The 25,687-nt window shown below is 36.4% G+C and overlaps 1 protein-coding gene, 1 long non-coding RNA gene and 1 pseudogene across 2 annotated transcripts; all 3 read left to right on the top strand.

Annotated features, from left to right (window-relative positions):
- Positions 1–2,041: 2,041 nt before the first annotated feature.
- LOC122043038 (70 kDa peptidyl-prolyl isomerase-like) lies at positions 2,042–5,423 on the top strand. Its single transcript, XM_042603481.1, has 13 exons — positions 2,042–2,312; positions 2,465–2,551; positions 3,024–3,284; positions 3,369–3,443; positions 3,529–3,609; positions 3,692–3,886; positions 3,965–4,054; positions 4,143–4,318; positions 4,392–4,517; positions 4,580–4,726; positions 4,792–4,919; positions 4,997–5,117; positions 5,207–5,423. The coding sequence occupies exons 1-13, from the start codon at positions 2,120–2,122 to the stop codon at positions 5,258–5,260; spliced, it is 1,734 nt and encodes a 577-aa protein (XP_042459415.1). The 5' UTR covers positions 2,042–2,119; the 3' UTR covers positions 5,261–5,423.
- Positions 5,424–23,098: 17,675 nt separating this feature from the next.
- On the top strand, positions 23,099–23,274 carry LOC122044497 (annotated as a pseudogene).
- Positions 23,275–24,387: 1,113 nt separating this feature from the next.
- LOC122040247 lies at positions 24,388–25,313 on the top strand. Its single transcript, XR_006128564.1, has 3 exons — positions 24,388–24,828; positions 24,955–25,100; positions 25,253–25,313. It is a non-coding gene; the product is annotated as an uncharacterized LOC122040247 (long non-coding RNA).
- Positions 25,314–25,687: the final 374 nt, after the last annotated feature.

Raw genomic sequence — 25,687 nt, 5'->3', positions numbered from 1 at the left:
TTCTAGAATACTTGCTTCTTCATTTAGATCAAATGTCAAATTGTTGCTTGTATTTCTATTTGTATTCTGCACACCACTATACTCAGAAGATGATGAAATATTTGTTCTGAATAATTCTCATACATTAGCTTCATGCCCCATGCAAGAATTTGCATCAAGCATATTACATATCTCAAAGAGAATTTCTTCAGTAATATGATCGCCCTTGATATATAAATTACAAACTAATTTAGCAAACTTACAACTACATATTCAAGTGATGTTGTACATACTAATTTAGGAAAGACCAAGTAATGAGATATATGGTGTACATATTAGATTTTCATAATTTATCAGTAGTTGTGACACAATCTGACTGATATGGACCTAGGGTTTTTGTAATTTTGTATAATTTCAACCACTAGGAAGCGTTGAGTGAGGAAAATGTATATATGGTGTAAAAGTAAAGTTTTAACCAAAGATCACGTTGGACCTGATATGATCCCATATTAGACCCGCATTGAAGCAAAAGCTTCTTATAACGTTGGACCACTCCTAAGAGCCTTAAATAAGTAATGGATAGTACAATTTACCTCCTTACAACACTAAAAACTAACAACACATTAATTGGGTGTAATCAAACAAGTTATGTCCATAAGTGGATTTTGGTCAAAACACATTGATGGACCTAGGGAAATTGAATTTATGCAAATTCTTAATCACTATGAAGGGTTGAGTGAGGAGAAGGTAGATATGATATCAAACTAAAATTTTGATCAAGGAAGAAAGTGAGCCTGATATGATCTCATATCAGACCCAATGTGCTGATACCTACCATATCAACCTAACATGCTTGAGCAATGTCTAGCTGAAATCTAGCATCATAGTGGAGCACCTTGCAAACCGATTAAGTATTGGAGTACATCATATTGCAAGTGTTGTTAAATATTTATTTCCCATACATCTAATGAAACCATAAACATGATTTTTGTCATCACCCTTTTCTATCAAATTATAATTTTTTTACATGAAAAATCCTATTTTCCAGTAGTAAATTTATATATACATCGCTAAATCTTTAACTATCTTCTTCTACTAATTTCACTCTGACTAGAAATTTATCCTTCAACACCGAGGTTCTTAACCGCTGTTGTCCTTTGAACTTTTCTCTTGAAACTCTTACGACAATATCAAGTAACCCTAAATCATCTTTTGCAATCCCGCCAAACAGCACGAGAAGATATAACAAGCGGAGGAGGTTCATGATCGTTTCGTATTTATAAGACCAAGAAAAGAGATGGCGGGAGAGAGAGAGAGGACGTATATCCAAATTATAAAATAATTTTTAATTAAAAATGTGACTTAGATATTTGAAAAATGATAATTAAGAAGAGGAGATTGACAGGTTGACGGGAAGGGTAAAAGAGGAATTTTGTTTATGCCGTTTGGTATAAACTAATCTACCATAAGCCTTTGGGTAAATACCATATTTGACATATGCCTCTTGATAAAAATCAATAATAATAAGGGAAAAAAATCAAATACTGACAAATAAAAAAAATGCAACACAGGAATTATGAAAATAAAGTAAATAAAGTAAATAGAGTTGATATGGAATTAAGAAGAAAGATCATTTCCATATCTCTTTTAAAATCGACGAAGTTACCACCACAAATCGATCCTAAACTCAATCTTAATCGACTTATCGTATTTTTTTAAGCAGTTAGACGGAGTAAAAGGGACGATGTAGACAATTACTGTCGGTACTTTGAGGAGAGAGGAAACATAGATTAATTTAAAATAAAAATAAAAATAAAAATAACAGAAGAAGAGTATTATGGAAAATAAAATGAAAAGGATAGGATCTACGTTTTCTTTGGGTAATATACAAAATCAGTTAAGAAAAATCGCTGTTACTTTTAATATAAAATATTTTTTTAATTAAAATTAATCCTAAATTTAGAGCTTTCATACATTACACGCAAAGATTTCTCTGGAACAATCATGGCCCTCGAGAAGTCTCCAGAACCCTGATTTCTGTATAAAAACCTCTCTTTTCACCTCTTCGTCAGATCGACTTCCTCTAGCTTGCTCGCTCCCTCGCCGCCAATCAACATCCGTACAGTCCCACGAATCGGCCATGGATGAGGATTTCGACATGCCGATGCCCTCCGGCGAGGACATGATGGACGAAGGCATGATGGATCTCCCTGACGACGGTCCTGTCCTCAAAGTCGGGGAGGAGAAGGAGATCGGGAAAGAGGGGCTCAAGAAGAAGCTTGTCAAGGAGGGGGAAGGCTGGGACATGCCCGAGGTCGGAGACGAGGTTGAAGGTATGCGATTTTCGTGGTTCCCTATTTATCCTGTTGCGATCACGGCATTTTGGGTTCTACACTTTGGAAATTTTCGTATTTCATGAGTTTGCGGACATGGATGTTGGCGATTTTAAGTGGAAAGATCTTGATCTTTGAGATTTTGGTGACAGTGCACTACACTGGGACTCTGCTCGACGGGACTAAGTTTGATTCCAGCCGCGATAGGGATACACCCTTCAAGTTCAAGCTTGGCCAAGGTAGGAGATTTTTGTGACTAGCATGACATATTTTCTTTTTTGTCCCTTAAAATTCCGTCATTGTTCATTTTGTCCATCATATTTTTTGCCCGCGATCTGTGATCAGTAATGCTAATTCATAGTTTCATCATTTAGTGAATTTTGTTTTTTTTACTGTCGAATCCTTTTGACCAAATATTATTCAACGTTAGCTAAATTTCTTATTTTGTGTGTGTCCATTTTGTTTTGCATATTCGTTATGAAGTCTTTGATTTTTGGTATGAAGAAAGAGTGATGCATCTTTAGGTGATTTAAATCACTGGATCATTTGTTATAATGATCAATATATACTATTGCCCTTAGTTGCAGTTCCTTCGGCTCACCATTCAAAGAATTTCCATTGGTGGATATGTATATCTGTTCGCATTTACACAAGCATATAAATGACTCGTTCTATTTGATTGATTGCTACTGTTTGATTTTTGTTATCCAGGTCAAGTAATAAAGGGATGGGATCAAGGAATTAAGACCATGAAGAAGGGTGAAAATGCCATCTTCACCATCCCTCCGGATTTGGCCTATGGTGAATCTGGTTCTCCACCGACTATCCCACCTAATGCTACTCTCCAATTTGATGTTGAGCTACTATCTTGGTCTAGCGTTAAGGACATTAGTAAAGATGGAGGGATAATCAAGAAAATCCTGAAGGAAGGAGTGAAATTTGAGAACCCAAAAGATTTAGATGAAGTACTTGGTAAGCACCTTTTTTTCCTTAACTGTTTTATCTATCCTATCTTGTGAAATAATGAATTTTAACAATCTTGTCCTTTCTGTTCAGTGAACTATGAAGCAAGGCTTGAAGATGGAACTGTAGTTTCAAAGTATGAAGGAGTTGAGTTCACAGTTAAAGACGGTCGGTGTTGATTGTTATGGATATGGGATGAATTTTGTAGTGGAGCTTAACTGCCCATTCTTACTGGAACAAATTTTCTCCTCAGGTTACTTCATTCCTGCATTTTCTAAAGCTGTGAAGACCATGAAGAAAGCTGAAAAAGTTCTCCTCACGGTAAAATCGCAATGTGAGCAACAAAACTATCCTTTGGTGTATTCTTAAATTAGTGCATCACTTGAATCTCATAACTATTTTTTTTTGGAGGATAGATGCATTTGGTGAGAAGGGTAGGCCAGCTGCTGGCAATGAGGGTGCGGTGCCACCAAATGCCACCCTTCAGGTTGAGCTTGAGTTAGTCTCGTGGAAGGCTGTTACTGAAATAGGAAATGATAAGAAGATACTGAAAAAGATTCTCAAGGAAGGAGAAGGTTATGAACGACCAAATGATGGAGCAGTAGTCAAAGGTAATGCAAAGTTTGATGTATTCTTTGTGATAATAAAAGGATATCAAGTTCTTAGCTATGAAGCTTTGATTTTGTCAGTGAAATTTATTGGTAAGCTACAAGATGGAACAGTCTTTGTGAAGAAGGGGCATGATGACCAGGAACCTTTTGAGTTCAAGATTGATGAAGGTAAATTTTGGTTGTATGTGTTTCTGGGATTTCACTGAACTGGTCATTTGTTCAACCGTTTTGAATTAACTTACGATGTTATTGACAGAACAAGTGATCGAGGGTCTTGACCGAGCTGCAGCAACCATGAAGAAGGGAGAAGTTGCCCTGGTTACTATCCCACCTGAATATGCATATGGCTCCACTGAATCGAAGCAGGAACTAGCTGTGGTTCCTGCCAACAGCACTGTCTATTTTGAAGTGGAAATGGTCTCATTCGTTAAGGTACAATTCCTTTCTCTATTAGTTTCAACCGTTTTTGGATTAGTTCCTGCAACTAATATACTCCTGCTCTTAGGACAAGGAATCATGGGACCTCACTAGCAATCAAGAGAAAATTGACGCAGCTGCGAAGAAGAAAGAGGAAGGAAATGCACTATTCAAATCTGGGAAATATGCTCGAGCTTCAAAGAGATATGAAAAGGTCTGATTAACACAATTTTATTCATTCTTGTCCCCTCACCGGCTTACTCATTTAACCTCCAGGCATCAAAGTTCATAGATTACGACAACAATTTCTCAGAGGAGGAACAGAAGCAATCTAAAGCACTCAAGGCGGCATGCAACCTGAACAATGCAGCTTGCAAGCTGAAGCTCAAAGACTACAATGAGGCAGTAAAGCTTTGCACCAAGGTACAACACTCGATTAATATCAGCTTCATCGAACTGCATCTAAATATTGAAAATAAAAAATTTAGGTGCTAGAGATCGAGAGCAGAAACGTGAAAGCTCTATATAGAAGAGCGCAAGCTTACATTCAACTCGCCGACTTGGACTTGGCGGAGTTGGACATTAAGAAGGCACTTGAAATTGATCCAGATAACAGGTGAGGTTAAAACATTTCTTCAGGATTTTTAAACATATCTCTTTTTTTTTATGACGGATTCTCATAATTAATTTCAGAGAAGTGAAGCTGGAATATAAAGTGTTGAAGGAGAAAGTCCGGGAGTACAACAAGAGAGATGCCCAGTTTTATGGGAACATGTTTGCCAAGCTGAGCAAATTGGAGGCCCCAGAAGCAAACGTAAGGCATCCTACAGCCATTCTGTACTTGATGTTCATCTACTTCATCAGCTGAGTTAGTGATCCTTTTTATGTTGTTGTTGATTGCAGAAGACTGCATCGAAGCAGGGGACAGAAGCCATGATCATTGACAGTGCAGCCTGAGAATTCAGCTGATTGATTTTTAAATGTACTGTTTCTACTTTTTTTTTATCTGCAATGCTGTCGTTCTGGTGATTTCTGATTCAGAGGTCTCTCTCTTTTTGTTTCTGATCCAGCACTCTATTATTGGCTGAGTGATAATAATATAATGTGTGATTTTAATGCAGTGGTGTTGAGATAAGGGCAATATTTGTAAATAATTTTCAGTTTTTTTAGAAAAAAACGTCAACAATTATAATATTCAGGCACTTATTTGCCCTATTGTTTTCAAGTTAATAATAATTAATTTTTCTACCCATTATAACAGTTTACATAAGTATAAATTGTACTTTTACTAAGTCCTATTCTTATTTATAACAAGCTGCACATGTATAAGTAAAATATTGTTCAGCATTATTTTACATAATTGTGTATTTGATTTTGCGTATTATTCAAAATGTATAATTTGCATATTATCCGAAATGTGTAGTTTATTTTTAAATGGATCAAGTAAGGTATTCTTTCTCATAATATTTATTATTATTATTATTCATTTAAATAAAAATTCACTTTGAAGTGTTTTTGTTAAAATTATCCTAATCTGTTCGTTTTGGTGAGTTTACTCCATTGTACCCGTGGCCACCGCCCAATAACACAGAGATGGTAAGTCTTTGACAATTTGAGATCAAAGTAAAGCTTTGGATTGATTCGAGGTGAACTTTAGGAATTAGTGGTGTTTCTATCGTGATTTGAAAGAAAGCGAATAACATGGCGAACTATGTCAAAGATCAGTTCAGATTTTCTGGATCATTTTTTTGCGAGTTCAGATTTTCTGAATCATTTTTTTTGTGATTTAGAGGATGATCTTTTAATATGAATTAATGGGGATAAATGATTCTCACATATTTTATGAATGAGAATTATTTATTTCATCAATTCATGTTAAGAGACTATCCCTGAACCGTAAAAAATATCTAAAGAATTTGCCCTCGTCAAAGACATAAGTTGTGACTTGAGACTGCCTGGCTTTGACTTGGGAGAAGTCATTTTTTAGATGATAAGATTTCTTCGTCAAAGGATAACTCTGATAGCAGGAGTGTCATGGTAAAGTAAATTTTTTATTTTAGATAAAAATGTGAACTTTTATGTTTTAAGTTAGTTTTATATATTTTTAACCAATAATTATTTGATGAAATGTCGAAACTCAATTAAAAATGGAGACGAAGGCAGACGTCACCTGATTGTTTGTGAAGGTTAGCATGGATATAACTCCTTGAAGAAAATTGACCTCACAAGGGGTACAAGGAGCTTAGAGAGACCTTGGATAACATGCTTAAATAATTTTCAATAGATAAGTAAGTATGACTTAATTTCTGCTACTATCACAAACTAGTAAGTGTTTGTATTTCTCAATAATTATTATTATAAATTATTGATTTTCACATATCTTACAAGAGAAATATATATAAAAAAAAGAATGTTAAATGGATGTGAATGTCATCACTTACAAAGACAAATATGGTGACATAATGTTGGTTGGAAATGTTCCTTTAGAGTGAGTGTCAAGCACTAACTTGTGTGTGTTTGAGCAACTATTTCTTTTTCTTGTGAATTAATAGGAATCTCTTTTATTGCTTTTATAGAATATTTATTTTTTTTTTTTGCAAAAGATTAAAAATAATAAAAGGATCTAAAGCAAGAGGCTTAGAATCAAGACAACAAGAAGTCAACTAATCGTACAAAGAGATACAAATAAAACTTGAGCATTTACTTTTTTGAAACTAATTGTTTTGTCCAAAGTCTTAAATAGTAAATAGAGAAAAAAATATAGAAGCGGATTTTAGATCACCTTATAGTTTCTATTTAGACAAGAAGCTAAAAATAAGAAAAGAAAATTTACAAGACAAGATGCGAAACGTTGTTTAAGCATGCATTTAACTGAGAATATCATGCATCTTGTATATAAGATGTACAATTGTTGTGTGAAAGAAAAGAGACCTATCAACTTGAGATCTGCTATTATTTATTTATTGTAAATTGATATTTTGCATGTTATAAATGATCTTATTCTTTTATTTGAGAAATATTTTATCTTAATCTATGTTGATATTGAATTCTTATTGTAAATTAATATTTGAGAAATTATTAGATGATTACTTTTGTAAAATGGTTTAGTTTTGATATATTAATGAACTCATTTGTGATGTCAATCAGTGATTATGATCATCGTGACCCTAATAATGAGCTTTTGATATCATTTTTCATGCTTGAATCAAGTTGAAAAAAATAATTACTCTCAATATAGTGTATCATATTGTTGTTTGAGAGCATGGATATATTCAGGAGCATTAGACGAGTACATAGGTCTTCATTTAAAATTATTTCAAGTTCTCTACTTCCATCAGTCAGACCTTCACTATTCAAAAAATAAAAAATTTGATATTTTCAGAAAAATGAAAATGTAAGGAACTCATTTGTGGTGTCGGTTGGTAACTCTTGTAATGCGCTTTTGACATAATTTATCATTCTTGAATTGAGGTAAAAAATTGTTGCTCTCAATTTAGTGTATCACGACGATGTTTGATGGCATGTGTGTAATAAGGAGATTGAGCCGAGCACATACAATTTTATTTGTAGTGAATCAAGCATTTTTAAGTCCATCAACCACTTTTGGGATGAAATTAGCTAACTAACCTATGACATTTTAAAACTCAAAATTTTAATTTTATCTGGCATAGGGGAGACCCATGAGCTCATCTATGACTTTGTGTGGTGAGTATTATCATCTTACCATTTACAATGACCTTCCGACATCATTTCTTAAGGTGAGAATGAGTTAAAGAAAAACTAGTCTAAATATAGCGTCTTGCGATGGTGTTTGACGACATGAGTGTATTAAGGAAACTGAGTCGAGCACATAGGAGTTTGTTTGGAATGATTTGGACATTTTTAGATCTATCATCCACTTTTGGAACGAAACCGGCTAATGAACCTAGGGCATTCTAAAAATTCGAAATTTAATTGTCTTATAAGGGAGTCTCATAAACTCATTTCTAGTGTTGGATATGAGTATCATCGTCTTACGATTTACAATGAAGCTTCAACATCATTTCTTGTGTTAGGAATGAGTTGAAAAACAAGGGTTCAATACAGTGTATTACGATTGTGTTTGAGGGAATGAGTGTATTAAAGAGAATGAGCCGAGCACATAGGACCTAGTTTGGAGTGAATTAAACATCTCTAGATCCATCAACCACTTTTCGGATGAAATAAAAGAAGCTAGGAAAGTCCTGAAACACACAATGAAACACAATGAAAGTCCTAAAGCTAGGAAGTTGATAATGTAGGACCGGGTCAGCTAGCTGGAGAGGGTTGAGTTGCCTGAAAAACTTTTCTCGATGCTTGAACTCAGATTAGTAATGCAATTAAAATAAAATTAAACATAAATAACAACTTAAAAAAATCAGTAAAAGGCCAAGAATTACTTGGTTACAACCTAAATGGTTGTTAATCCAAGACAATAGAAAGCTCACTAAGAATCTCCTTCACTATAGGAGGAGAAGCCTTTTACACACAATGAAAGCTCAGAAAATACTAGGAAAGTGAATACACAAGCTATTACATATTTCCTAGGTCTAGGGGTTTTTTTATACCTCTTGAAAAATCTTATCCGTAACTTGAGGGTGCCTCCAAAGGGCTTGGAGGGCGTCTCCAGAGAGGCGTAGTGGATAAGACTTTATCCACTGTGAACGACTATTTTGACTAGCTGAAGGCACCTTCCATACTCATGGAGGTCGCCTTCCATGCTTATGGAGGGCGCCCTCTATGATTTTGGAGGGCGCCTTCTGCCTAAAGGTGGCGGAGATGCGAGTGCGTCTCAGAGGGGCCTTCAACCCTTGTTGAGGGTGCCTCCAGTAGTCTTCATCAACTTCTTTTGCTCTTCCGTTGCTTCGACCACCTTGGTGATTGCGACCAACCGAAATAGGGCTCACTCGAACCCAATTTTAGGCCTTCTCCTCGAGTAGCCTTCCTACCCGGCTTCTCGTCCCTCTAACGTCATATACGTTCTTCTCGTCCACCGGTGTACTCTTCCACGGCACCTCGTCTCTAGGACGCACCGAGCCCGTCGACTCTCTCCCGTGCTGTCCTTCTCGCTAGCCGCGTCTTCCTCTCGACTTCCTGTGCTCCTAAGCTCCTGCACACTTAGACACATGGATCAAACCCAAACAGGACCTAATCTAACTTAGTTGATCACACCAAAAGCAACCTTGGGGTTCCAATACTTCTTGGACTAGTCGACCGACTGGAGAGGGTTGAGTTGCCTGAAACACTAAAATAAACCTTTCTCGTCTTTCGACTTAGATTAGCAAAGCAATTAAAATAAAACAGAAATAACAACTTAAATAAAGTCAGTAAAAGGCCAAGAATTACTTTGTTACAACCTAGATGGTTGTTACTCCAAAACGGTAGAAAACTCACTAAGAATCTCCTTCACTGAAGGTGAAGAAGCCTTTTACACACAATGAAAGCTTAGAAAAGACTAGGATAGTGAATACACAAGTTGTTGTCTATTTCCTAGGTCTAGGGGTCTTTTTATAGCCCCTGAAAAATCTTATCCGTAGCTTGAGGGTGCCTCCAGCGAGGTGCAGTGGATAAGACTTTATCCACTATGAACGGCTATTTTGATTGGCTGAAGGCGCCTTCCATGCTCATGGAGGGCACCCTCCATGCTTATGGAGGGTGCCTTCCACCTGAAGGTGGCGGAGGTGCGGGCGCGCCTTTAACCCTTGTTGAGGGCGCTCCAGCAGTCTTCATCGGCTTCTTTCACTCTTCTGCTTCGTTGATCACCTGGGTGATTGCGGCCAACCGAAATAGAGCTCACTCGAATTCAATTTTTGACCTTCTCCTCGAGCAGTCTTCCACTCTGGTTTCTTGTCCCTCGAACGTCGCACACACCCTTCTCGTCCACCGGTGTACTCTTTCGTAGCATCTCGTCCCTCGGACACACCGAGCATGTCGGCTATCTCCCGTGTTGTCCTTCTCGCTAGCCGCGTCTTTCACTCAACTTCCTATGCTCTTAAGCTCCTACACACTTAGACACAGGGATCAAACCAAAATAGGACCTTACCTAACTTGGTTGATCACACCAAAAATAACTTTGGGGTTTCAACAATCTCCCCCTTTTTTGATGTGAGCAACCTAAGTTAAGTTAGGGTAAACTAACAATAAAGTAAAGATAATAAAGTTGCAATTATGCAATAAAGTGCAAACAGAATTTCAAATTTGATTTGAACTACTACCTCCCCTAGACATAATCTTTCCTTCTCCCCCTTTGATCACATAAAAAAAATTGGGGTACCACAAAAAATCTAAGGGTAACTTTTTGAGAAAAAGAAAAAAAATCAGATTTTAAAAAAAATTGGAAAAACTTATCAAGTGTTTTTATAAAATTTTAAAAATAATTTTGTTAAAAAAATACAACGTCAATATTTTTAGAAACTTTAAGTTTTTTTTAAAAAAATTCTAAGTTATGAAATTGACAAAAATTGAAAGCATTAATTTAATTAATTATTACATGTTTTTTAGTTTGTTAATTAAATATTTAATTCAATAATTAGCTTTCAAACTATGACGAAATACTAGACCTTCTTGGTTATTGGATCATCAACCACTTCTAAATAAAGCCTCTTAAAGAATTTAAGCATTTAATTTTACTTTCTGAAAGCCTAACAGAAATTTCAATTCAAATATTCTTTAGGAACCCAATATATGTTCCTTCCTACTGGGTTAGAAATTTGGGGGGTACATAACTTTTTGAAACTTTTCTAATTTGACCCCTGTGAAATCTAAGATACCAGCTTAGTCTTTTAAAATTCTGAGTTTGAACAATTGAACATGTATGATTTTTTAAGTTTTCTAGTTGTGTCTTTAATTTATCGTTTTCCAATTTTAATTTTTCAAAATCTTCTAATAAGCAGGATTTAGCTAGAATTAATTTTAATTATTTATTTACTTTATCTAGTTTGTAACAGTCTTTAGTTAATAATTTAACAAATTTAAACAACTTATCAGGTGGAAGAGATCGTACCTGACTTACTTTATCGATCTCATTGTCCGTACCTCCCCCTGAACTGCTGCTTTCTTCTATTGACGCTCCCCCTTCATCGATTCTCTCGATGCTCATTTCGGATGAGCTTGCTTCGTGTTCATCTTCTTGATGACTTGCCATCAACGCAAGTCCGGAAAAGGCTTTGACCTTTGATTCGGACGATGTTTCATCCCACGTCGCCTTTATGGTCTTTATTTGTTCTTTTGGACGGGATTCTTATTCTTGCCTTTGTCCTTCTCGTTGATCTTTAACTTAGGGTAGTTGTCTTTAACGTGCCCTTCTTTATTACAGTGGTAACATCTAATTGTTCTTTTCTTTCTACCCTGCGGATGGTTAGATTTTCTAGATTTAAGTAATTTTTTAAAACGTCTTACCATCATTACCGTTTCGTCGTCGTCGAGAGAGGACTCTGAATCTTGTTCGTCCATCTTTGCCTTAAGGGCAATGTCGTGTTTTGACTCCTTCTTTGTATCTGCGCATCTCGATTCATGGACTTCAAAAGTTGAAAATAACTCTTCTAAGATAGTAGATTCTAAATCCTTAGAGATATAGTAGGCATCTACTAACGATGCCTATTTCATATTTCTAGGGAATGCATTAAGAGCGCACCTTAGCAAATCTTGGTTGCTTACCTTTTCTCCAAGATTCAAAAGTCCGGTGATGAGCTCCTTAATCCTTGAGTGAAGGTGTGCAATGGCTCGTCTTCTTCAAATCGAAGGTTGGTGAGCTAGTTGTGAAGTAGGTCCCTCTCGCAAGTTTCACCTCCCAGGGTCCTTCATGTAGTTCCAAGAATTTCTTCGAGAGTTCTTTTGCGGACTCGTAGGCTCCGATCCGATTAGCTTCTTGTGACAGTAAAACGCTCAGCAGATGAAACTCTGTTTTACCATTTGTCACGAAGTCGGCTTGTTCCTTCTTCATCCATTGAAATTTTTCCTTACCCTTGGGTGCTTCAAAACCAAATTCCATTATTAATAATAAATCGAAGTCTATCTTGAAAAATACCTCCATTCTTTTTTTTTCATCTTGTGAACTCCCCCTTGAACTTTAGTGGGTAGATGCTTGGTCCGACCATCTCGTGTGTTTCATTCGGCGGTTAGTCCTCTTGAAGCTGTTAGGCTCGGATACCACTTCTTGGATCAGGTCGCCCGACTGGAGAGGGTTGAGTTGCCTCAAACACTAAAATAAACGTTTCTCATCTTTCGACTTAGATTAGTAAAGCAATTAAAATAAAATAGAAATATCAACTTAAATAAAATCAGTAAAAGACCAAGAATTACTTGGTTACAATCTATATGGTTGTTAATTTAAGGCAGTAGAAAGCTCACTAAGAATCTCCTTCACTGAAGGCGGAGAAACCTTTTACACACAATGAAAGCTCAGAAAAGACTAGGAAAGTGAATACACAAGTTGTTGTTAATTTTTAGGTCTAGGGGTATTTTTATAACATCTAAAAAATTTTATCCGTAACTTGAGGGCGCCTCCAAAAGGCTTGGAGGGCACCTCCAGCGAGGCGCAGTGGATAAGACTTTATCCACTGTGAACGACTATTTTGACTGGCTGAAGGCGCCTTCCATACTCATGGAGGTCACCTTCCATGCTTATGGAAGGTGCCCTCCATGCTTATGGAAGGTGCCCTCCATGCTTATGGAGGGTGCCTTCCACCTGAAGGTGGCGGAGGTGCGGGAGTGCCTCGGAGGTGCCTTCAACCCTTATTGAGGGCGCCTTCGACGGTCTTTATCAGCTTCTTTCGCTCTTCCGCTGCGCCGATGGCCTGGGTGATTGCGGCCAACCGAAATAAGGCTCACCTGAACCTAATTTCTGACCTTCTCCTCGAGCAGACTTCCACTCTAGCTTCTCGTCCCTCGAACGTTATGCGCGTCCTTCTCATCCACAGGTGTACTCTTCTGGAGCATCTCATCCCTCGGACTCACCTAGCCTGCCGGCTCTCTCCCGTGTCATCCTTCTCGCTAGCCGCGTCTTCCGCTCGATTTCCTGTGCTCCTAAGTGTTGGATCGAAAAGAATTTAGATATCTCCACAATAGCATGATATTGTCCACTTTGGGCCTAGACCCTCATGGCTTTGCTCTTGGGCTCTCTCCAAAAGGCCTCATCCAATGGAGATATCTTTTCTCTTATAAACTCATGATCTTTCCTATGTGTTTCCAATATAGGACTATGTTTGTAACCTTGTAACCCCAACACTAAGATCCTGCACACTTAGACACAGGGATCAAACCAAAACAAAACATAACCTAACTTGGTTGATTACACCAAAAATAATCTCGGGGTTCCAACAACCAGGACTTTCCACACCAAGTGTCTGGTCAACAACGACCCACTTGGATTTTCATCATCTATCAACCTCTCCGTTGGATTTGTCCTTGCCTAACTTTCAGTTAGGACTTCCGAATCAAGTATCCGGTCAACCTTGACATACCTAACTCTTCTTCACACCAAACTAGTCAAAACATCGACTAGAGGAGAATTGCCCTAATAATCTCTCCAAATGGATGATTGCACCTGCAATCTCCATCTATTGTCAAACATCAAAACTAAACATCAAGATTCAAGCTTAGTCAACCAATTTAAACTTGACATGGGAAAATTGCACCAACACTTGCCGCCTAAGAGTTACTGCTAGCCATCTCCAACCACCGAATTTAGTGCCGACAAATTTAGTGCCGACAATTTTGGTGCTGACAAATTTAGTATCGATAATTTCAATGTCACATCGCCCACCAAATCATGTCATGGGAGTTCTCTTGGATTGTTTCCTCTTCATGCTTGGCTAGTACTGATCAGAGATGAACAACTCGTGGCTTCGTGAAGCCATCTCAACGACAAGTAGAGGCAAACTCCATTAGGTTTGCTAGTTGATGTTATTGCCACTTTGCATCATCCGTCAGGTATACCTAGAGTAAAAATTATTTTATAAAATTTTAGTTGATGATCATGTCTGCATGAGATGTATCCTTATATACTGTAATAATTAGGAATTATTATTTTATCTTTTGCTATGCATGTTTACAAAACGTGTTTTAGCACGCAACCATATCGGACATTACCTAACAAAGGCTCCAACATCATTTCTCATGCTAGGAATGAGTTTAAAAAATGAGTTCAGTATATTGCATCACGATTATTTTTGATGGCATGGATGTATAAAGGAGACTAAGTTAAGCATATAGGACTTTGTTTGGAGTTAATCGAATATCTCTAGGTCCATCAACCACTTTTGAGATGAAACCGACTAATTGACCTAGGACATTCTAAAAAATAGAAATTTAATTTTGTCTGACATAGGGAAGTCCCATTAACTCTTTTGTGGTGTCAGATAGTGAACATTATCGTGTTACCATTTACAATGAGCTTCAACATCATTTCTCAAGGCATAAACGAGTTTAAAAAATAGATTTAATACAGTGCATCATGATGGTGTTTGATAGCATGAGTGTAATAAGGAGACTGAGTTGAGCATATAAGACTTTGTTTGGAGTGAATTATACATCTCTAGGTCAACCATCTACTTTTGGGACAAAATCAACTAATGAACTTAGGGCATTAGAAATGTATTAATCGATTCTAATATTGTTCATCATCACAGAAGCACTTGGAGTTGACTGCTATAGTATCTCAATCTATTGTTGGTGACTTTGTTCACGTTGTTGCTAGTTTGCAGAAGACTAAGCTTTTGGTCATCAGAAGATTGGCAACATGTTGTTGCTAGTCTTCAAAAGATCAATAACAAATACTAGCAATAATGTGTTGTCGGTCTTCTGAAGATTAGCAACACGTTATTGCTGATCTTTTGAAGACCAGCAACATAGTTTTCTATAGACCAGCAAACATGTAAACACAGTCATCAACAATCTATTGAGTTATTGCAATAGACGACTCCAAGTGCTTCTATGACAATGAACAATAATAGCAATTGACTGATAGATTTTCGAATGTCCCAGGTCCATTATCAATTTCATCTTAAAAGTAGTGCTCTAGAGGTCATAACTTGCAGAAGCCATAACTTTTAACTCTGGATGAAACAAGGGACGTACGACTAGTCAAATTGAATCTCTTTTGGAGATCTACAACTAATTATGAAGTGGAACCCATAACCATCCAGTTTTGGGCCCAAAAAATGAAGTTTAAAGCATTTTTGGAGGCACGAAAGACTTTTTCTCTTTTTTCATCTTATTTGTTATTATTTTTGGGCTCCACCTTATAACTAGTAAGGGAGGATTCATTTAGACTCCTTGCCACTTCATAAACCAATAAGAGTTAGAATAGATGCAATTTAAGTTCTCTAGGTCTATTAGTCAGTTTCTTCTAAAAGTAGCTGATGAACCAAGAGAACTTATAATGATTTCAAACGAAAATCTATGTACTCATATAATGCTAGCTCCTGAATATATCTATGCCTTCAAACATCAATGCGATGAACTATATTGAGAGTAGTAATTTTTTTTCAATTCGATTCAAGAATGATAAATGATGTCAAAAGAGCATTATAAGGGTCACGATGATTATACTCACTAACTAACACTGAAAATGAGTTTCTTGGACTTTTATTTTTTGAATGGCAAAAAGGTCTATTAGTCGGTTTCGTCCAAAAGTAACTAATGAACCTAAAACTAACCGATTAAGCGTGAGATCTCAAAATGACTTCAAACAAAGACCAACATAGATTAAGATTAAATATTTCTCAAATAAAAGAATAAGATTATTTATAACATACCAAATATCAATTTACAATAGACAAACTACAATAGATCTCAAGTTGATAGTTTCCTTTTATTTCACAGAACAATATGAAGAAGCAAATCTTCAATGACACATTTCAAATTTGATAAGTTGCAAAAGAACATATAACATAGTCTAATTGTTGATGCAGTCAACACTAATAATCAAATTTTGATTTTGATGTATGACAAATGATTAAAGTTAGATGATATGTTTTCTACTGCTTGGACCAAGTGTGTTGATTGAAGGAATTGACAGGTTTAGATGACCAAACACCGGGCTGAATTTTAGTTAGATGAGGAGGACCAGATAACTAATAGGAAGCCCAAATAGGTCAAAGAGGACCTGATATATGGCAGGAAGTCTAGTTGAATTAGTAGGACCTTACAACTGGCTGAAGTCCAGATTGGACATCTGGCAGGAAGACCTGGTGGGTCAGACGTCAAGTCAAGTGATTTTACAAATGGTAGTTCGGTAAACAATTGAAGAAAAGAGATCCAGTGAGGAACGAGTCTAGTGGGACTATAAGCACTGGTCTAACTTAGATTCATTTTAGAAATCTAAGTTGAGATCAAAACTAGATCTTGGTCGTGTTAGACATGATCTAATTCATCATTTTACTATGTAAGTTAACATTTTTTTGCAGTTTATTTAGTTATGCTGACTAACATGTTTTGTAAGAGCTAGAGCTAGAAGTAAAAAATCAACTTTGGATGAACAGTGCTTGAGACACCTCAATTGAGTGGATGGTGCCTTGGCTAAAGGGTTAGAGCTGCTTTAGGTGAATGGAGGTGCCCCTAAGCAGATAAGAGTCAAGGATAAAACTTCAGAACTAGAGGCGCCTTGGGTTACTAGAGGTGCCTCAGGTTGAGGCATCCTTAGATAATCGGAAGTGCCCCTAGAAGGATAAAGTCCAAAGTTTTCGAATCAAATCAGCTTGAATGGAGGTGCCCTGGTCATTGGAGGCGCCCCTAATGCAGTATAAAAGAGGGGTTCAGCCACAACTTTCTAGGTCAATCCTATACGAGCTTTCAAGTTGATTTTGCTCCGCTTCTTGCACCCAACTTATTGTTGCGACTCTGCTACGCCTAACTACTACAGCAAAAATGACACCGACTTCGAACTTTGATCTTCAATCAAAATTATTGTCGGTAAAAGATTGTTTCTTTTTGTTATTCCTATTATACTTGCATAAGAAAGTGTAGACTATTACACTCTATTTGTTTCTATATTTGACTTCTCTGTCTGAATATTTTTCGGGCGAGAATTTAGTGCATTGCCCAATCGAAATGGTCTAAGGGATCATAGATCTTGGAGTAGTAGTTGCAAGACTACGAACCATGTAAAAAAAACAAATGTGTTTTTATTTTCCGCTATGTATTTGGTTTTTCAAAAAGTTTCAAAAAAGAAAATAGAAAAGTTTTAAAATGATATTCACTCCCTCTCTCGTTCATTTCGATGCTACAGTTTTATTATATCATAAAAGTTTGGCACATCTCTTATATACAACATGCATGATATTATCAGTTTCATACATGTTAGAACAACGTTTAGCATCTTGTCTTGCAATTTTATTCTTCATATTTTTAGATTTTCGTCTGAATAGGAATGATAAGGTGATCTAAAATCTACTTCCAATCATACCTTTCTCTATTCAACATCTATGAACTTGGACAAAACAACTAGTTTCATGAAGTAAACACTCAAGTTTCATTTGTATATCTTTGTATGACTGATTGACTTTTGTTGCCTTGATTCCAGACTACTTGCTTTAGATCCTTTCATTATTTTTAGTCTTTTGTAAGAAGAGATAAATATTATGCAAATAGAAATTAAAAAGATTTTTATTAATTCACAAGAAAAAATAATTATTCCTCAAACACACACATGTTAGTGCATGATAGTCACTCCAAAGGAACATCTTCAACCAATATCAAGTCACCATCTTTATCTTTGCAAGTGATGGCATATTCACATCCATTGCAACATTCTTTTCTTGATACTTCTCCATCAAGAGATGTGAGAATCAATAATTTGCAACAAAAATTATTGAAAAATACAAACACATATCAGTTTGTGATGGCAGCAACAATTAAATCATGTTTGCTTACCTAGGGGAAATCATTTGAACAGGTTATCTAAGGTCTCCCTGAGCTCCTTGTGCCCCTTGTAAATCTTGAGGTCATTCCTCTTCAATTAAGGATCTCCATCCATACTAACCTTCACAAACCAAGCGACATCCATCACCCTCTCCACCTTTAGTTGTGCCTTGGTATTTCATCAAACAACTACCAGTTAAGGAATACAAAACCATCCTAAAATACACAAAGTTCACATCTTGATCTGAAATCAAAAACTTATTTCTCCATGATGGATGTATTAACACTCTTATGACTACAGTCACCCTCTAGAGAAGAATCGACAAGTCAGTTTATTTTTAAGTGGAAGTATTGATTTTAGTTTATTTTTATATTATAATAATAAATTAAGAGAATTATTAACTATATTTAATTCCATAGAACATTTTTTATTTAGTTTTGGATTTAAAATGAACTTTTAAACATTTTTTAAAAAATCTCTTAATCCATCTACTAAATCTATTCCTAGAACCATCCTTACTTGTACAATTAAAAAATTAGTAAATAAGGAAACATTTTAATTAAATAATTTAGTAAATTAAAAATAAAATTTCTTTATGTTATGATATTTAGAGTGATCATTGACAAACGCATTTGTATATAAGTATAACTTATCATTGGATCAATAACTCCTAAAATATCTTTAAAAAAAAATATAATTAGCATATGAAGTTTTTGATGAGTGACATAGTGTTTGTAACATCTCATAATTATTATGTTTAATTTTAAAAGAATATGATTAACTCATAAAATATTTTCAATATCATTTAATAATGCTAGTTCTAATACCGCTAATATTTATGAACTAAAATTTATATAAACCTTTTATTGATGGTTTATTTTTTCATATTCGTTGCGTATGCCATGTTTTAAATTTATATATTTAAGATGGATTAAAAAATTTAGACAATAATATTAAACCAATTAGAACTACTATTTTTTATTTATGGTCGCATACATCTATAATGAAATAAAATGGGGTAAATTTTGTATGGAATAAGATCTAAAAAAATTTCCAGGTACATCGAACCAGGAATGGAGAGCTCTCCCCCTTTTTCCGTCCGACTCTTTGGTCTTAAGAATGCTGGTTTTAAGAACGAGTGATTGCCCTTCTCCGACCCTTACTGCCCAACCGAGGAGCGGACAACTAATGCGTTCCACTTATTGAACAAGGTCTATGGTGGGTCCGTAACCCTTGGATGTCGAAGGCGTCCTTGGGGTGATCTCATAGTTCTTACGCTTTAGTAGTTAAGGGTCGAGATACTGTCGGTCAACAAATTAATGTGACTTGTGAAGTACAACAATTATTAGGAAATAATCGAGTTAGAGCTGTAGCTATGAGTGCTACGGATGAATTGACGAGAGGAATAGAAGTAATTGATACGGGAGCTCCTCTAAGCATTCCAGTCGGTGGAGCTACACTTAGACGAATTTTCAACATTCTTGGGAAACCTGTTGATAATTTAGGTCCTGTAGATATTAACACAACATCTCCTAAGGTGATGTACCCACGTGTTAAAATTACACATATCAATTATTACAAGATTCATATCAATATAGAGAATTATTATGTTCTATTTTTGCAAAAAATATTTATAATATTTATATATATTTATTTTCACAATAATAAAATTTTTATGGTAGTATTTGTAAAATTTTAAATATATTTAATGGTGCAACCGAACAACTTTTCAATTTTTATTATCCTACTTCTCATTTAGTTTTAGAAAATTTTTGTAGTATAATATTAGTTTTATAAGAAATATTAGGCTTGTATTATGATGTTTTAATTTCATTTAAAGATTCTTCTTCTTTTAATTCGAATAATATTGTATGATATTAAAAATTATTTATATGATATTTATAAAGAATATAATATAAAATATGGAATATAAACTAATATTTCTGAAATAGAAAATACTAGTAGTAATAATTTAAAAATTATAAAAATATAAATTTTATTAAAAGAACACGAAATGTCTACGAGAATCCTCAAGTACTTGAGAATTATTTTATACAGCTGATAGTAAAGTGGATTTCAATATCCTAAAGTGATGGTTACATAAAGATCAAAGCTTTCTCATTTTCTCCATGATCACTAAAGAAATTTTAGCTTGTCCAATATCAACAATTGCTATGGAACAAATGCTCAGTACCAATGGTAATGGATGAACAATAATCAACTTTGTCTCTCCACTCATTGGAAGCTCAAGCATTACTTGACGAAAAAAAAAAATCCAAGGAATACAACTTTTACTTCATAAAGTAAAAAGGTAACAATGTTACTTCATAAGGTAAAAAGTAAAAAAAAAATAAAAAAAACTATATGGACTTTGATTCCTTTATACCCTAATTGGATACATTCATACATATGTAATTTAAATAAGTGCAAGTCTTTTTTTATATGAATTTATAATTGTAATTATTTTTTAATATAATAATCTTGAACCATGTCAAACCGGACACAAATCATGAATCGATGATTATGAACTATAAACCTTAAATCGTAAGCGTCTTGGACAATTAAAGTTAAGAGTCGACTCATCAAGAATTGTCAAACTGGTGGTTCTGAATTATGTTCGGATTTAGATGAAGGAGAAAGACTGACAGATTAGGTTTTTTTATGAAAAAAATAAAGTGTTTCTAAAATGTTTTTTAGATAAACAGTGAAAGAAAAAGGATATCAGGGGACAGAATGAAAAGAGATGCAATTTGGTCCATGAAAAAATGACTTTGTATTTTAGATAATATGTAAAACCAAGTACACAGTAGAGTACACAGTTGGTAAAATACCCTCTCCTCCTCTCAAAAAAAAAAATAATAATAATAATTGAGCTATCAATTTTTTTTATTAATTGAGACATCCAATGAGATATTTTCATACCCATTAAAAATTGACCAAAAGTATGAGCGGATCTAGAATTTTAGATTTGGGACGGTCGGATTGATGTGTCTCCTAGTTATGGGATGACTTGCTCCATGAAGACGTTGTAGCGTGATCGGCCTCTCAGTGACCAACAGCCCAAACTCTTCCTCTGATGCTTGCTGAGAAAGTTTCTCTTCCACATTTACTCCATCTGTCCATGTCCATCACAGACTAATAATAAACACAAGGCTCACTCTACTTTTCACACTTTCACTATCATTTCCTTTATTAATGGAATTTTCTCACAGTTTTAACGCTTAATAATTTAAGGAAGAAAACGAGGAAAAATGCCCGCTCACAGTATAACAAATTTTAGTGCTCTCATTTTGACCGGATAGGAGGCATAAAAAGATCTTAAGACAAGGGAAGTGCCATCATTTGAGGTCGTATTAGCTCGAAGCTAAGAAAGTCGTCAGCATCAAACTCGGTAAACTCTTCGTTCATCGCCTCCTGCTCCTCGCTCAGGAGGTAGAGCTCTGGAAAGCGGAGTGGAGGATCGACGTTGAGGCCAAAGGCGTCGACGTTGCCGAAGCTGAGGAAGTTGAAGGGCATGGGGGTGATCGTAACCGTAGCGGAGGACGGAGGTAGGGAAGGAGAAGGGATTGTAGAAGAAGAATCATCCCAAGCGGAGGAGTTGTTGTTGTTGTCGACTGAGGTAGGGTGTTGAGGGTTCAATCAAAATCTCACATTAGAAAGATATGGAAAAGATGATGGGTTCATATTTTATTGGCATGAGATCTTTTAGATAGAACCCCAGAATAAAGTCATGAAAACTTAGACCCAAAGTGGACAATATCATATTATTATGGAGATATGTGAATATCCTTTAGACACAACAAATGATATCAGAGTAATGGTTCAGACTAGATATCATGTGGGGTGACTTTGAACGAAGTTGAGGGACCCGGAGCAGATCAGGATGACCAGATGCTCGCGGGGAGGCCCAAGGTAAGTCAAGATGATTAGATGCTCGCAGATGACCAGATGCTTACAGGGAAGGCCCGAAGCAAGTTAAGGTGACAGAATACTCATGGATGAATACCCTTTGGGCATAATACGGGCCACCTTTGTTGTGGGGGAAATAGGTCATGGCCTTGCCACCTATGAGCTTGATGGCGGCATCATCGTACACAGTTGTGTCTTCCTCCGTGTCGAAAGTCCCGAGCTAGAGTCATTTTCCCCGAGAAGGGTCATGGATCTCTGTCGCCCAAACTCTTCCTCTGCCTTGGGGGGTCGTGGCCCCACCTATTCCTACAATAGATTTGTCCCAAACAATGAGACATTGCTTATTCCAAACATTTCAATATCATCTGCCTCATGGGAAGACACATGCGATAAATCACGGGGATATTTTACCCCAGTATGACAATCGTTTGCATGGGGAGATTAGACACATAATGAAATATTTTTCACTTGTTGAAAATGGATCCGAAGATCTATTGAAGCAAAAACTCACAAAGATACTAATGACATGAATACGTGGGCCTAATCTTCTTTAAGTGACTATGAATGTAAGCTTAGTAAAAGTTTATTTATTTATATTCAATATTTACAAAATTAGTTAAATAAATAAATTTAAGTAACTCATGTTCATAAATAGATAATAAATTATTTATAAATAATATCAATAAATAAAATTTATGAATTATATTTATTAATAAAAATTTTTTTATCAAATTTATAATAAATGAAAAAATAATGAATAAATAAATAAAATTTTACTATTTAATTAAAAATCTTGACTTTTAATAACTAATTTTGGTGAGCCTTAAAATTAAATTATATTAATATCTTTTTTCTTTTCATTGATAATTTTAAGTTTTATTAATATTTTTTTCTAATTATTTTTATATAAAGAAATATGCACTAATATGGTTCTATTTACTCCCCCATCTTAGGATTGACAACATGAGAAACTTCTATAAATATCTTGGACCGGCACGTTAGAAAGCATACTTTTCCCTATCTTTTGGCTAAGATCAAGTGTAATATCTATTCTTATCAGTTTAATATATGATATAAAAAATCAAATTAATTTTTTATAAGAGAGTCTGTTATAGTAACTTGTTATTGGGTTCTCGAGCGTTACCCTTGCATTGCACTACTATATAGACTTAACGTAGCCTTATCAAGTATAATTTATGGGCCTAGGGCACTAATTTACATATATTCATGTATTATATTACACATACAACGCGTGTGTGCACGATGACTAGTAAATTATAAATAATATTAAAATATTAACCCATTGAAGGAAAGCCAAAGATTTTAGGACACGTTTGATTTAGGGTGCTCATTGATAACTTGTCCTAGGTTTTCAATGATAATCTTGTTTGGTTTAGATTATGATCAATTCTCAAGCTATTATCAAATTGAGTTATAACCCAGAATATGATTACCTCTGCAACCTAAGGTTTTCTACTATTCTGGAGTCAACGAAATTCTTGTGTCAAAATTATCCTTTAATTTTTTTAATGCCGACGACTCACTAGTTGTTCTCCAACGGTTCATGAGACAAGTAGCGATAAGTAGACGTGGTGGCGAGAGGAGGCAATGGCGAGCAACCGGGCGAGGCGAAGTGAGTGGCGACGGCACGATCGGCTGGGACTGACGCTGAGTACGAGAAATTGCTATCAAGATGGGAGTTGTGAGTGGTCGCCTTCCTGCCCATCGATGAAAGTAGCTTCACCCAGACTGATGAGTGGGCTGGTGTCGGACCCACCTGCTCTGCGGAGGGTGTGGCAGCCTCATTAGCATCGCCTACAGAAGCAAGGGCTACTCTGCTTTCGCCTCGTCCAATCCAGTGTTGTTGGAGAGAAATGACTAAGCGAGCAGGGCAGTGTCGAATCAGCAACGAAGGGCAGCAGCAATGTGCAACGAGTGGCGGGCGACATCGTGTTCCTTCTGTTAGGATAAGAGTTGAAATTGTCAACTACAATAAAGCCTATTAATTAGGATCTAGTTTGACTACAATAAAGCCTATTAATTAGGATCTAGTTTGATCTTTACCCTACGTGGATTGTGTAAAATACCGGAAAATAGAGAATAATAATAAGGGAATTTTTCAGAATTTTTGGAGATTTTTCGGGAATTTTTCGGAGCTCGTACGAACAAGTTAACGGGGACAAAATGGGGCCCGGAAAAGCCTGTTTAGGCTACCCCATTTAAATGAGGAAAAGTTGAATTTCTTAATTTCCTTTTTCCTTTATTTATAATGTGTCGCCGTTCACTTCTCCTCACCCGACGCCGAGTCATCTTCCTCCCCCGCGCGAGCCTTCGTGCCCTAACCTCCTTCCCCGATCCCGAGCGATTTTTCTTTCCTCTTCCTCCTTCCTCGCGACGCCCATCTCCACTGCCAGCACTGCCGACGCACGGAGCACTGCCACCGGCGACGCACGGAGCACTGCCGCACACCCCGGTGCCCTAGCATCTCCGCCGACGCCACTGACTCCTCTCGGCCGTTTCTCTGTGCCGGCACCCGAACCCCAGCGCCGACCCCCTTTCCGCTGTGCCCTAGATCTTTGCCGCAGGCCATCGCGAGCCCTAAATTTGCCGACCCAGCACCGCCATTTCTTGACCTAGCCGGTCATTGGAAAGCTTGCTGCCATTGTCGACGAAGCCTCAGCCCTAGCACTGGTTGCCGTGAGCTCTAGCTGAGGTCGCAGAATTCTGTCGAGCCGAGGTACTCCTTTTTCCTCTTTTCGCTAGCACTGACCTAGGGCTTCTGTGTGGTTGAGATCAGTGAGGTGAGTTATGGTTACTATGATGTTCTGTGGTGTTCTTGATCTCACCTTGATCCGAATGGTAGGGAAGAATCCAGCAGAGAGGAGATTCTGTTCCATTCTGTTGAGATCTGTGGATTTGCTTGGTTCCAGCATCAACAGTAGGTTGTTTGCTGTGGAAAGTTGCTGTTGTCGATCACCACTTCCTCCTTCTTGATCCGGTTGACTTGAGGTAAGGTGTAGAGCATTTTATACATGCTATAGAATATGGTTTTGATTCGATTGTATAGATGGATGATTATGAGTAGATTGAGGTTGTGTATATTGATTAGGAATTTGTTTATCTATTTGTTATACTTAGCTAAATTGTAGGATTTATCACAGGACCTTGACGCGAGACGAGTTTCTCGACGTCCGGATTTGGACGGATTGGACCATTTCTTTTGGAGGCGGGTACTTTTGACTTATTGTCTTTGATATGCTTAGTAATGAAATTAACAATTTGCATTAATTGTGTTTTCTTATTTGTTTCGGTTAATCACTGCCCGATACATGTTACCTGCTTGATTGATTGTTTGTTGCATTTCGGGTTGATACCTATCTGATTTCACATGCTCATGGGTAGTGATATAACCATGTTTTACCATGTCAGGACCTAGGTTTGATACCTTATGTGATCAGTATACCTTGATATGATTTATTTACTTTGGTGCACATTATGATATGTCCAGAGATTGGTTTAGTATATTACCATATTTAGTGACATGCACCATTCGCATGATTGTATGCTGAGTGATTGATTGCTCCTTTATTGTCGAG

The sequence above is a fragment of the Zingiber officinale genome, chromosome 2A, assembly GCF_018446385.1.
Source record: "Zingiber officinale cultivar Zhangliang chromosome 2A, Zo_v1.1, whole genome shotgun sequence".
NCBI lineage: Eukaryota > Viridiplantae > Streptophyta > Magnoliopsida > Zingiberales > Zingiberaceae > Zingiber > Zingiber officinale.
The sequence above is the reverse complement of the archived record's forward strand: the minus strand, read 5'-3'. Positions and strand labels throughout refer to the sequence as shown.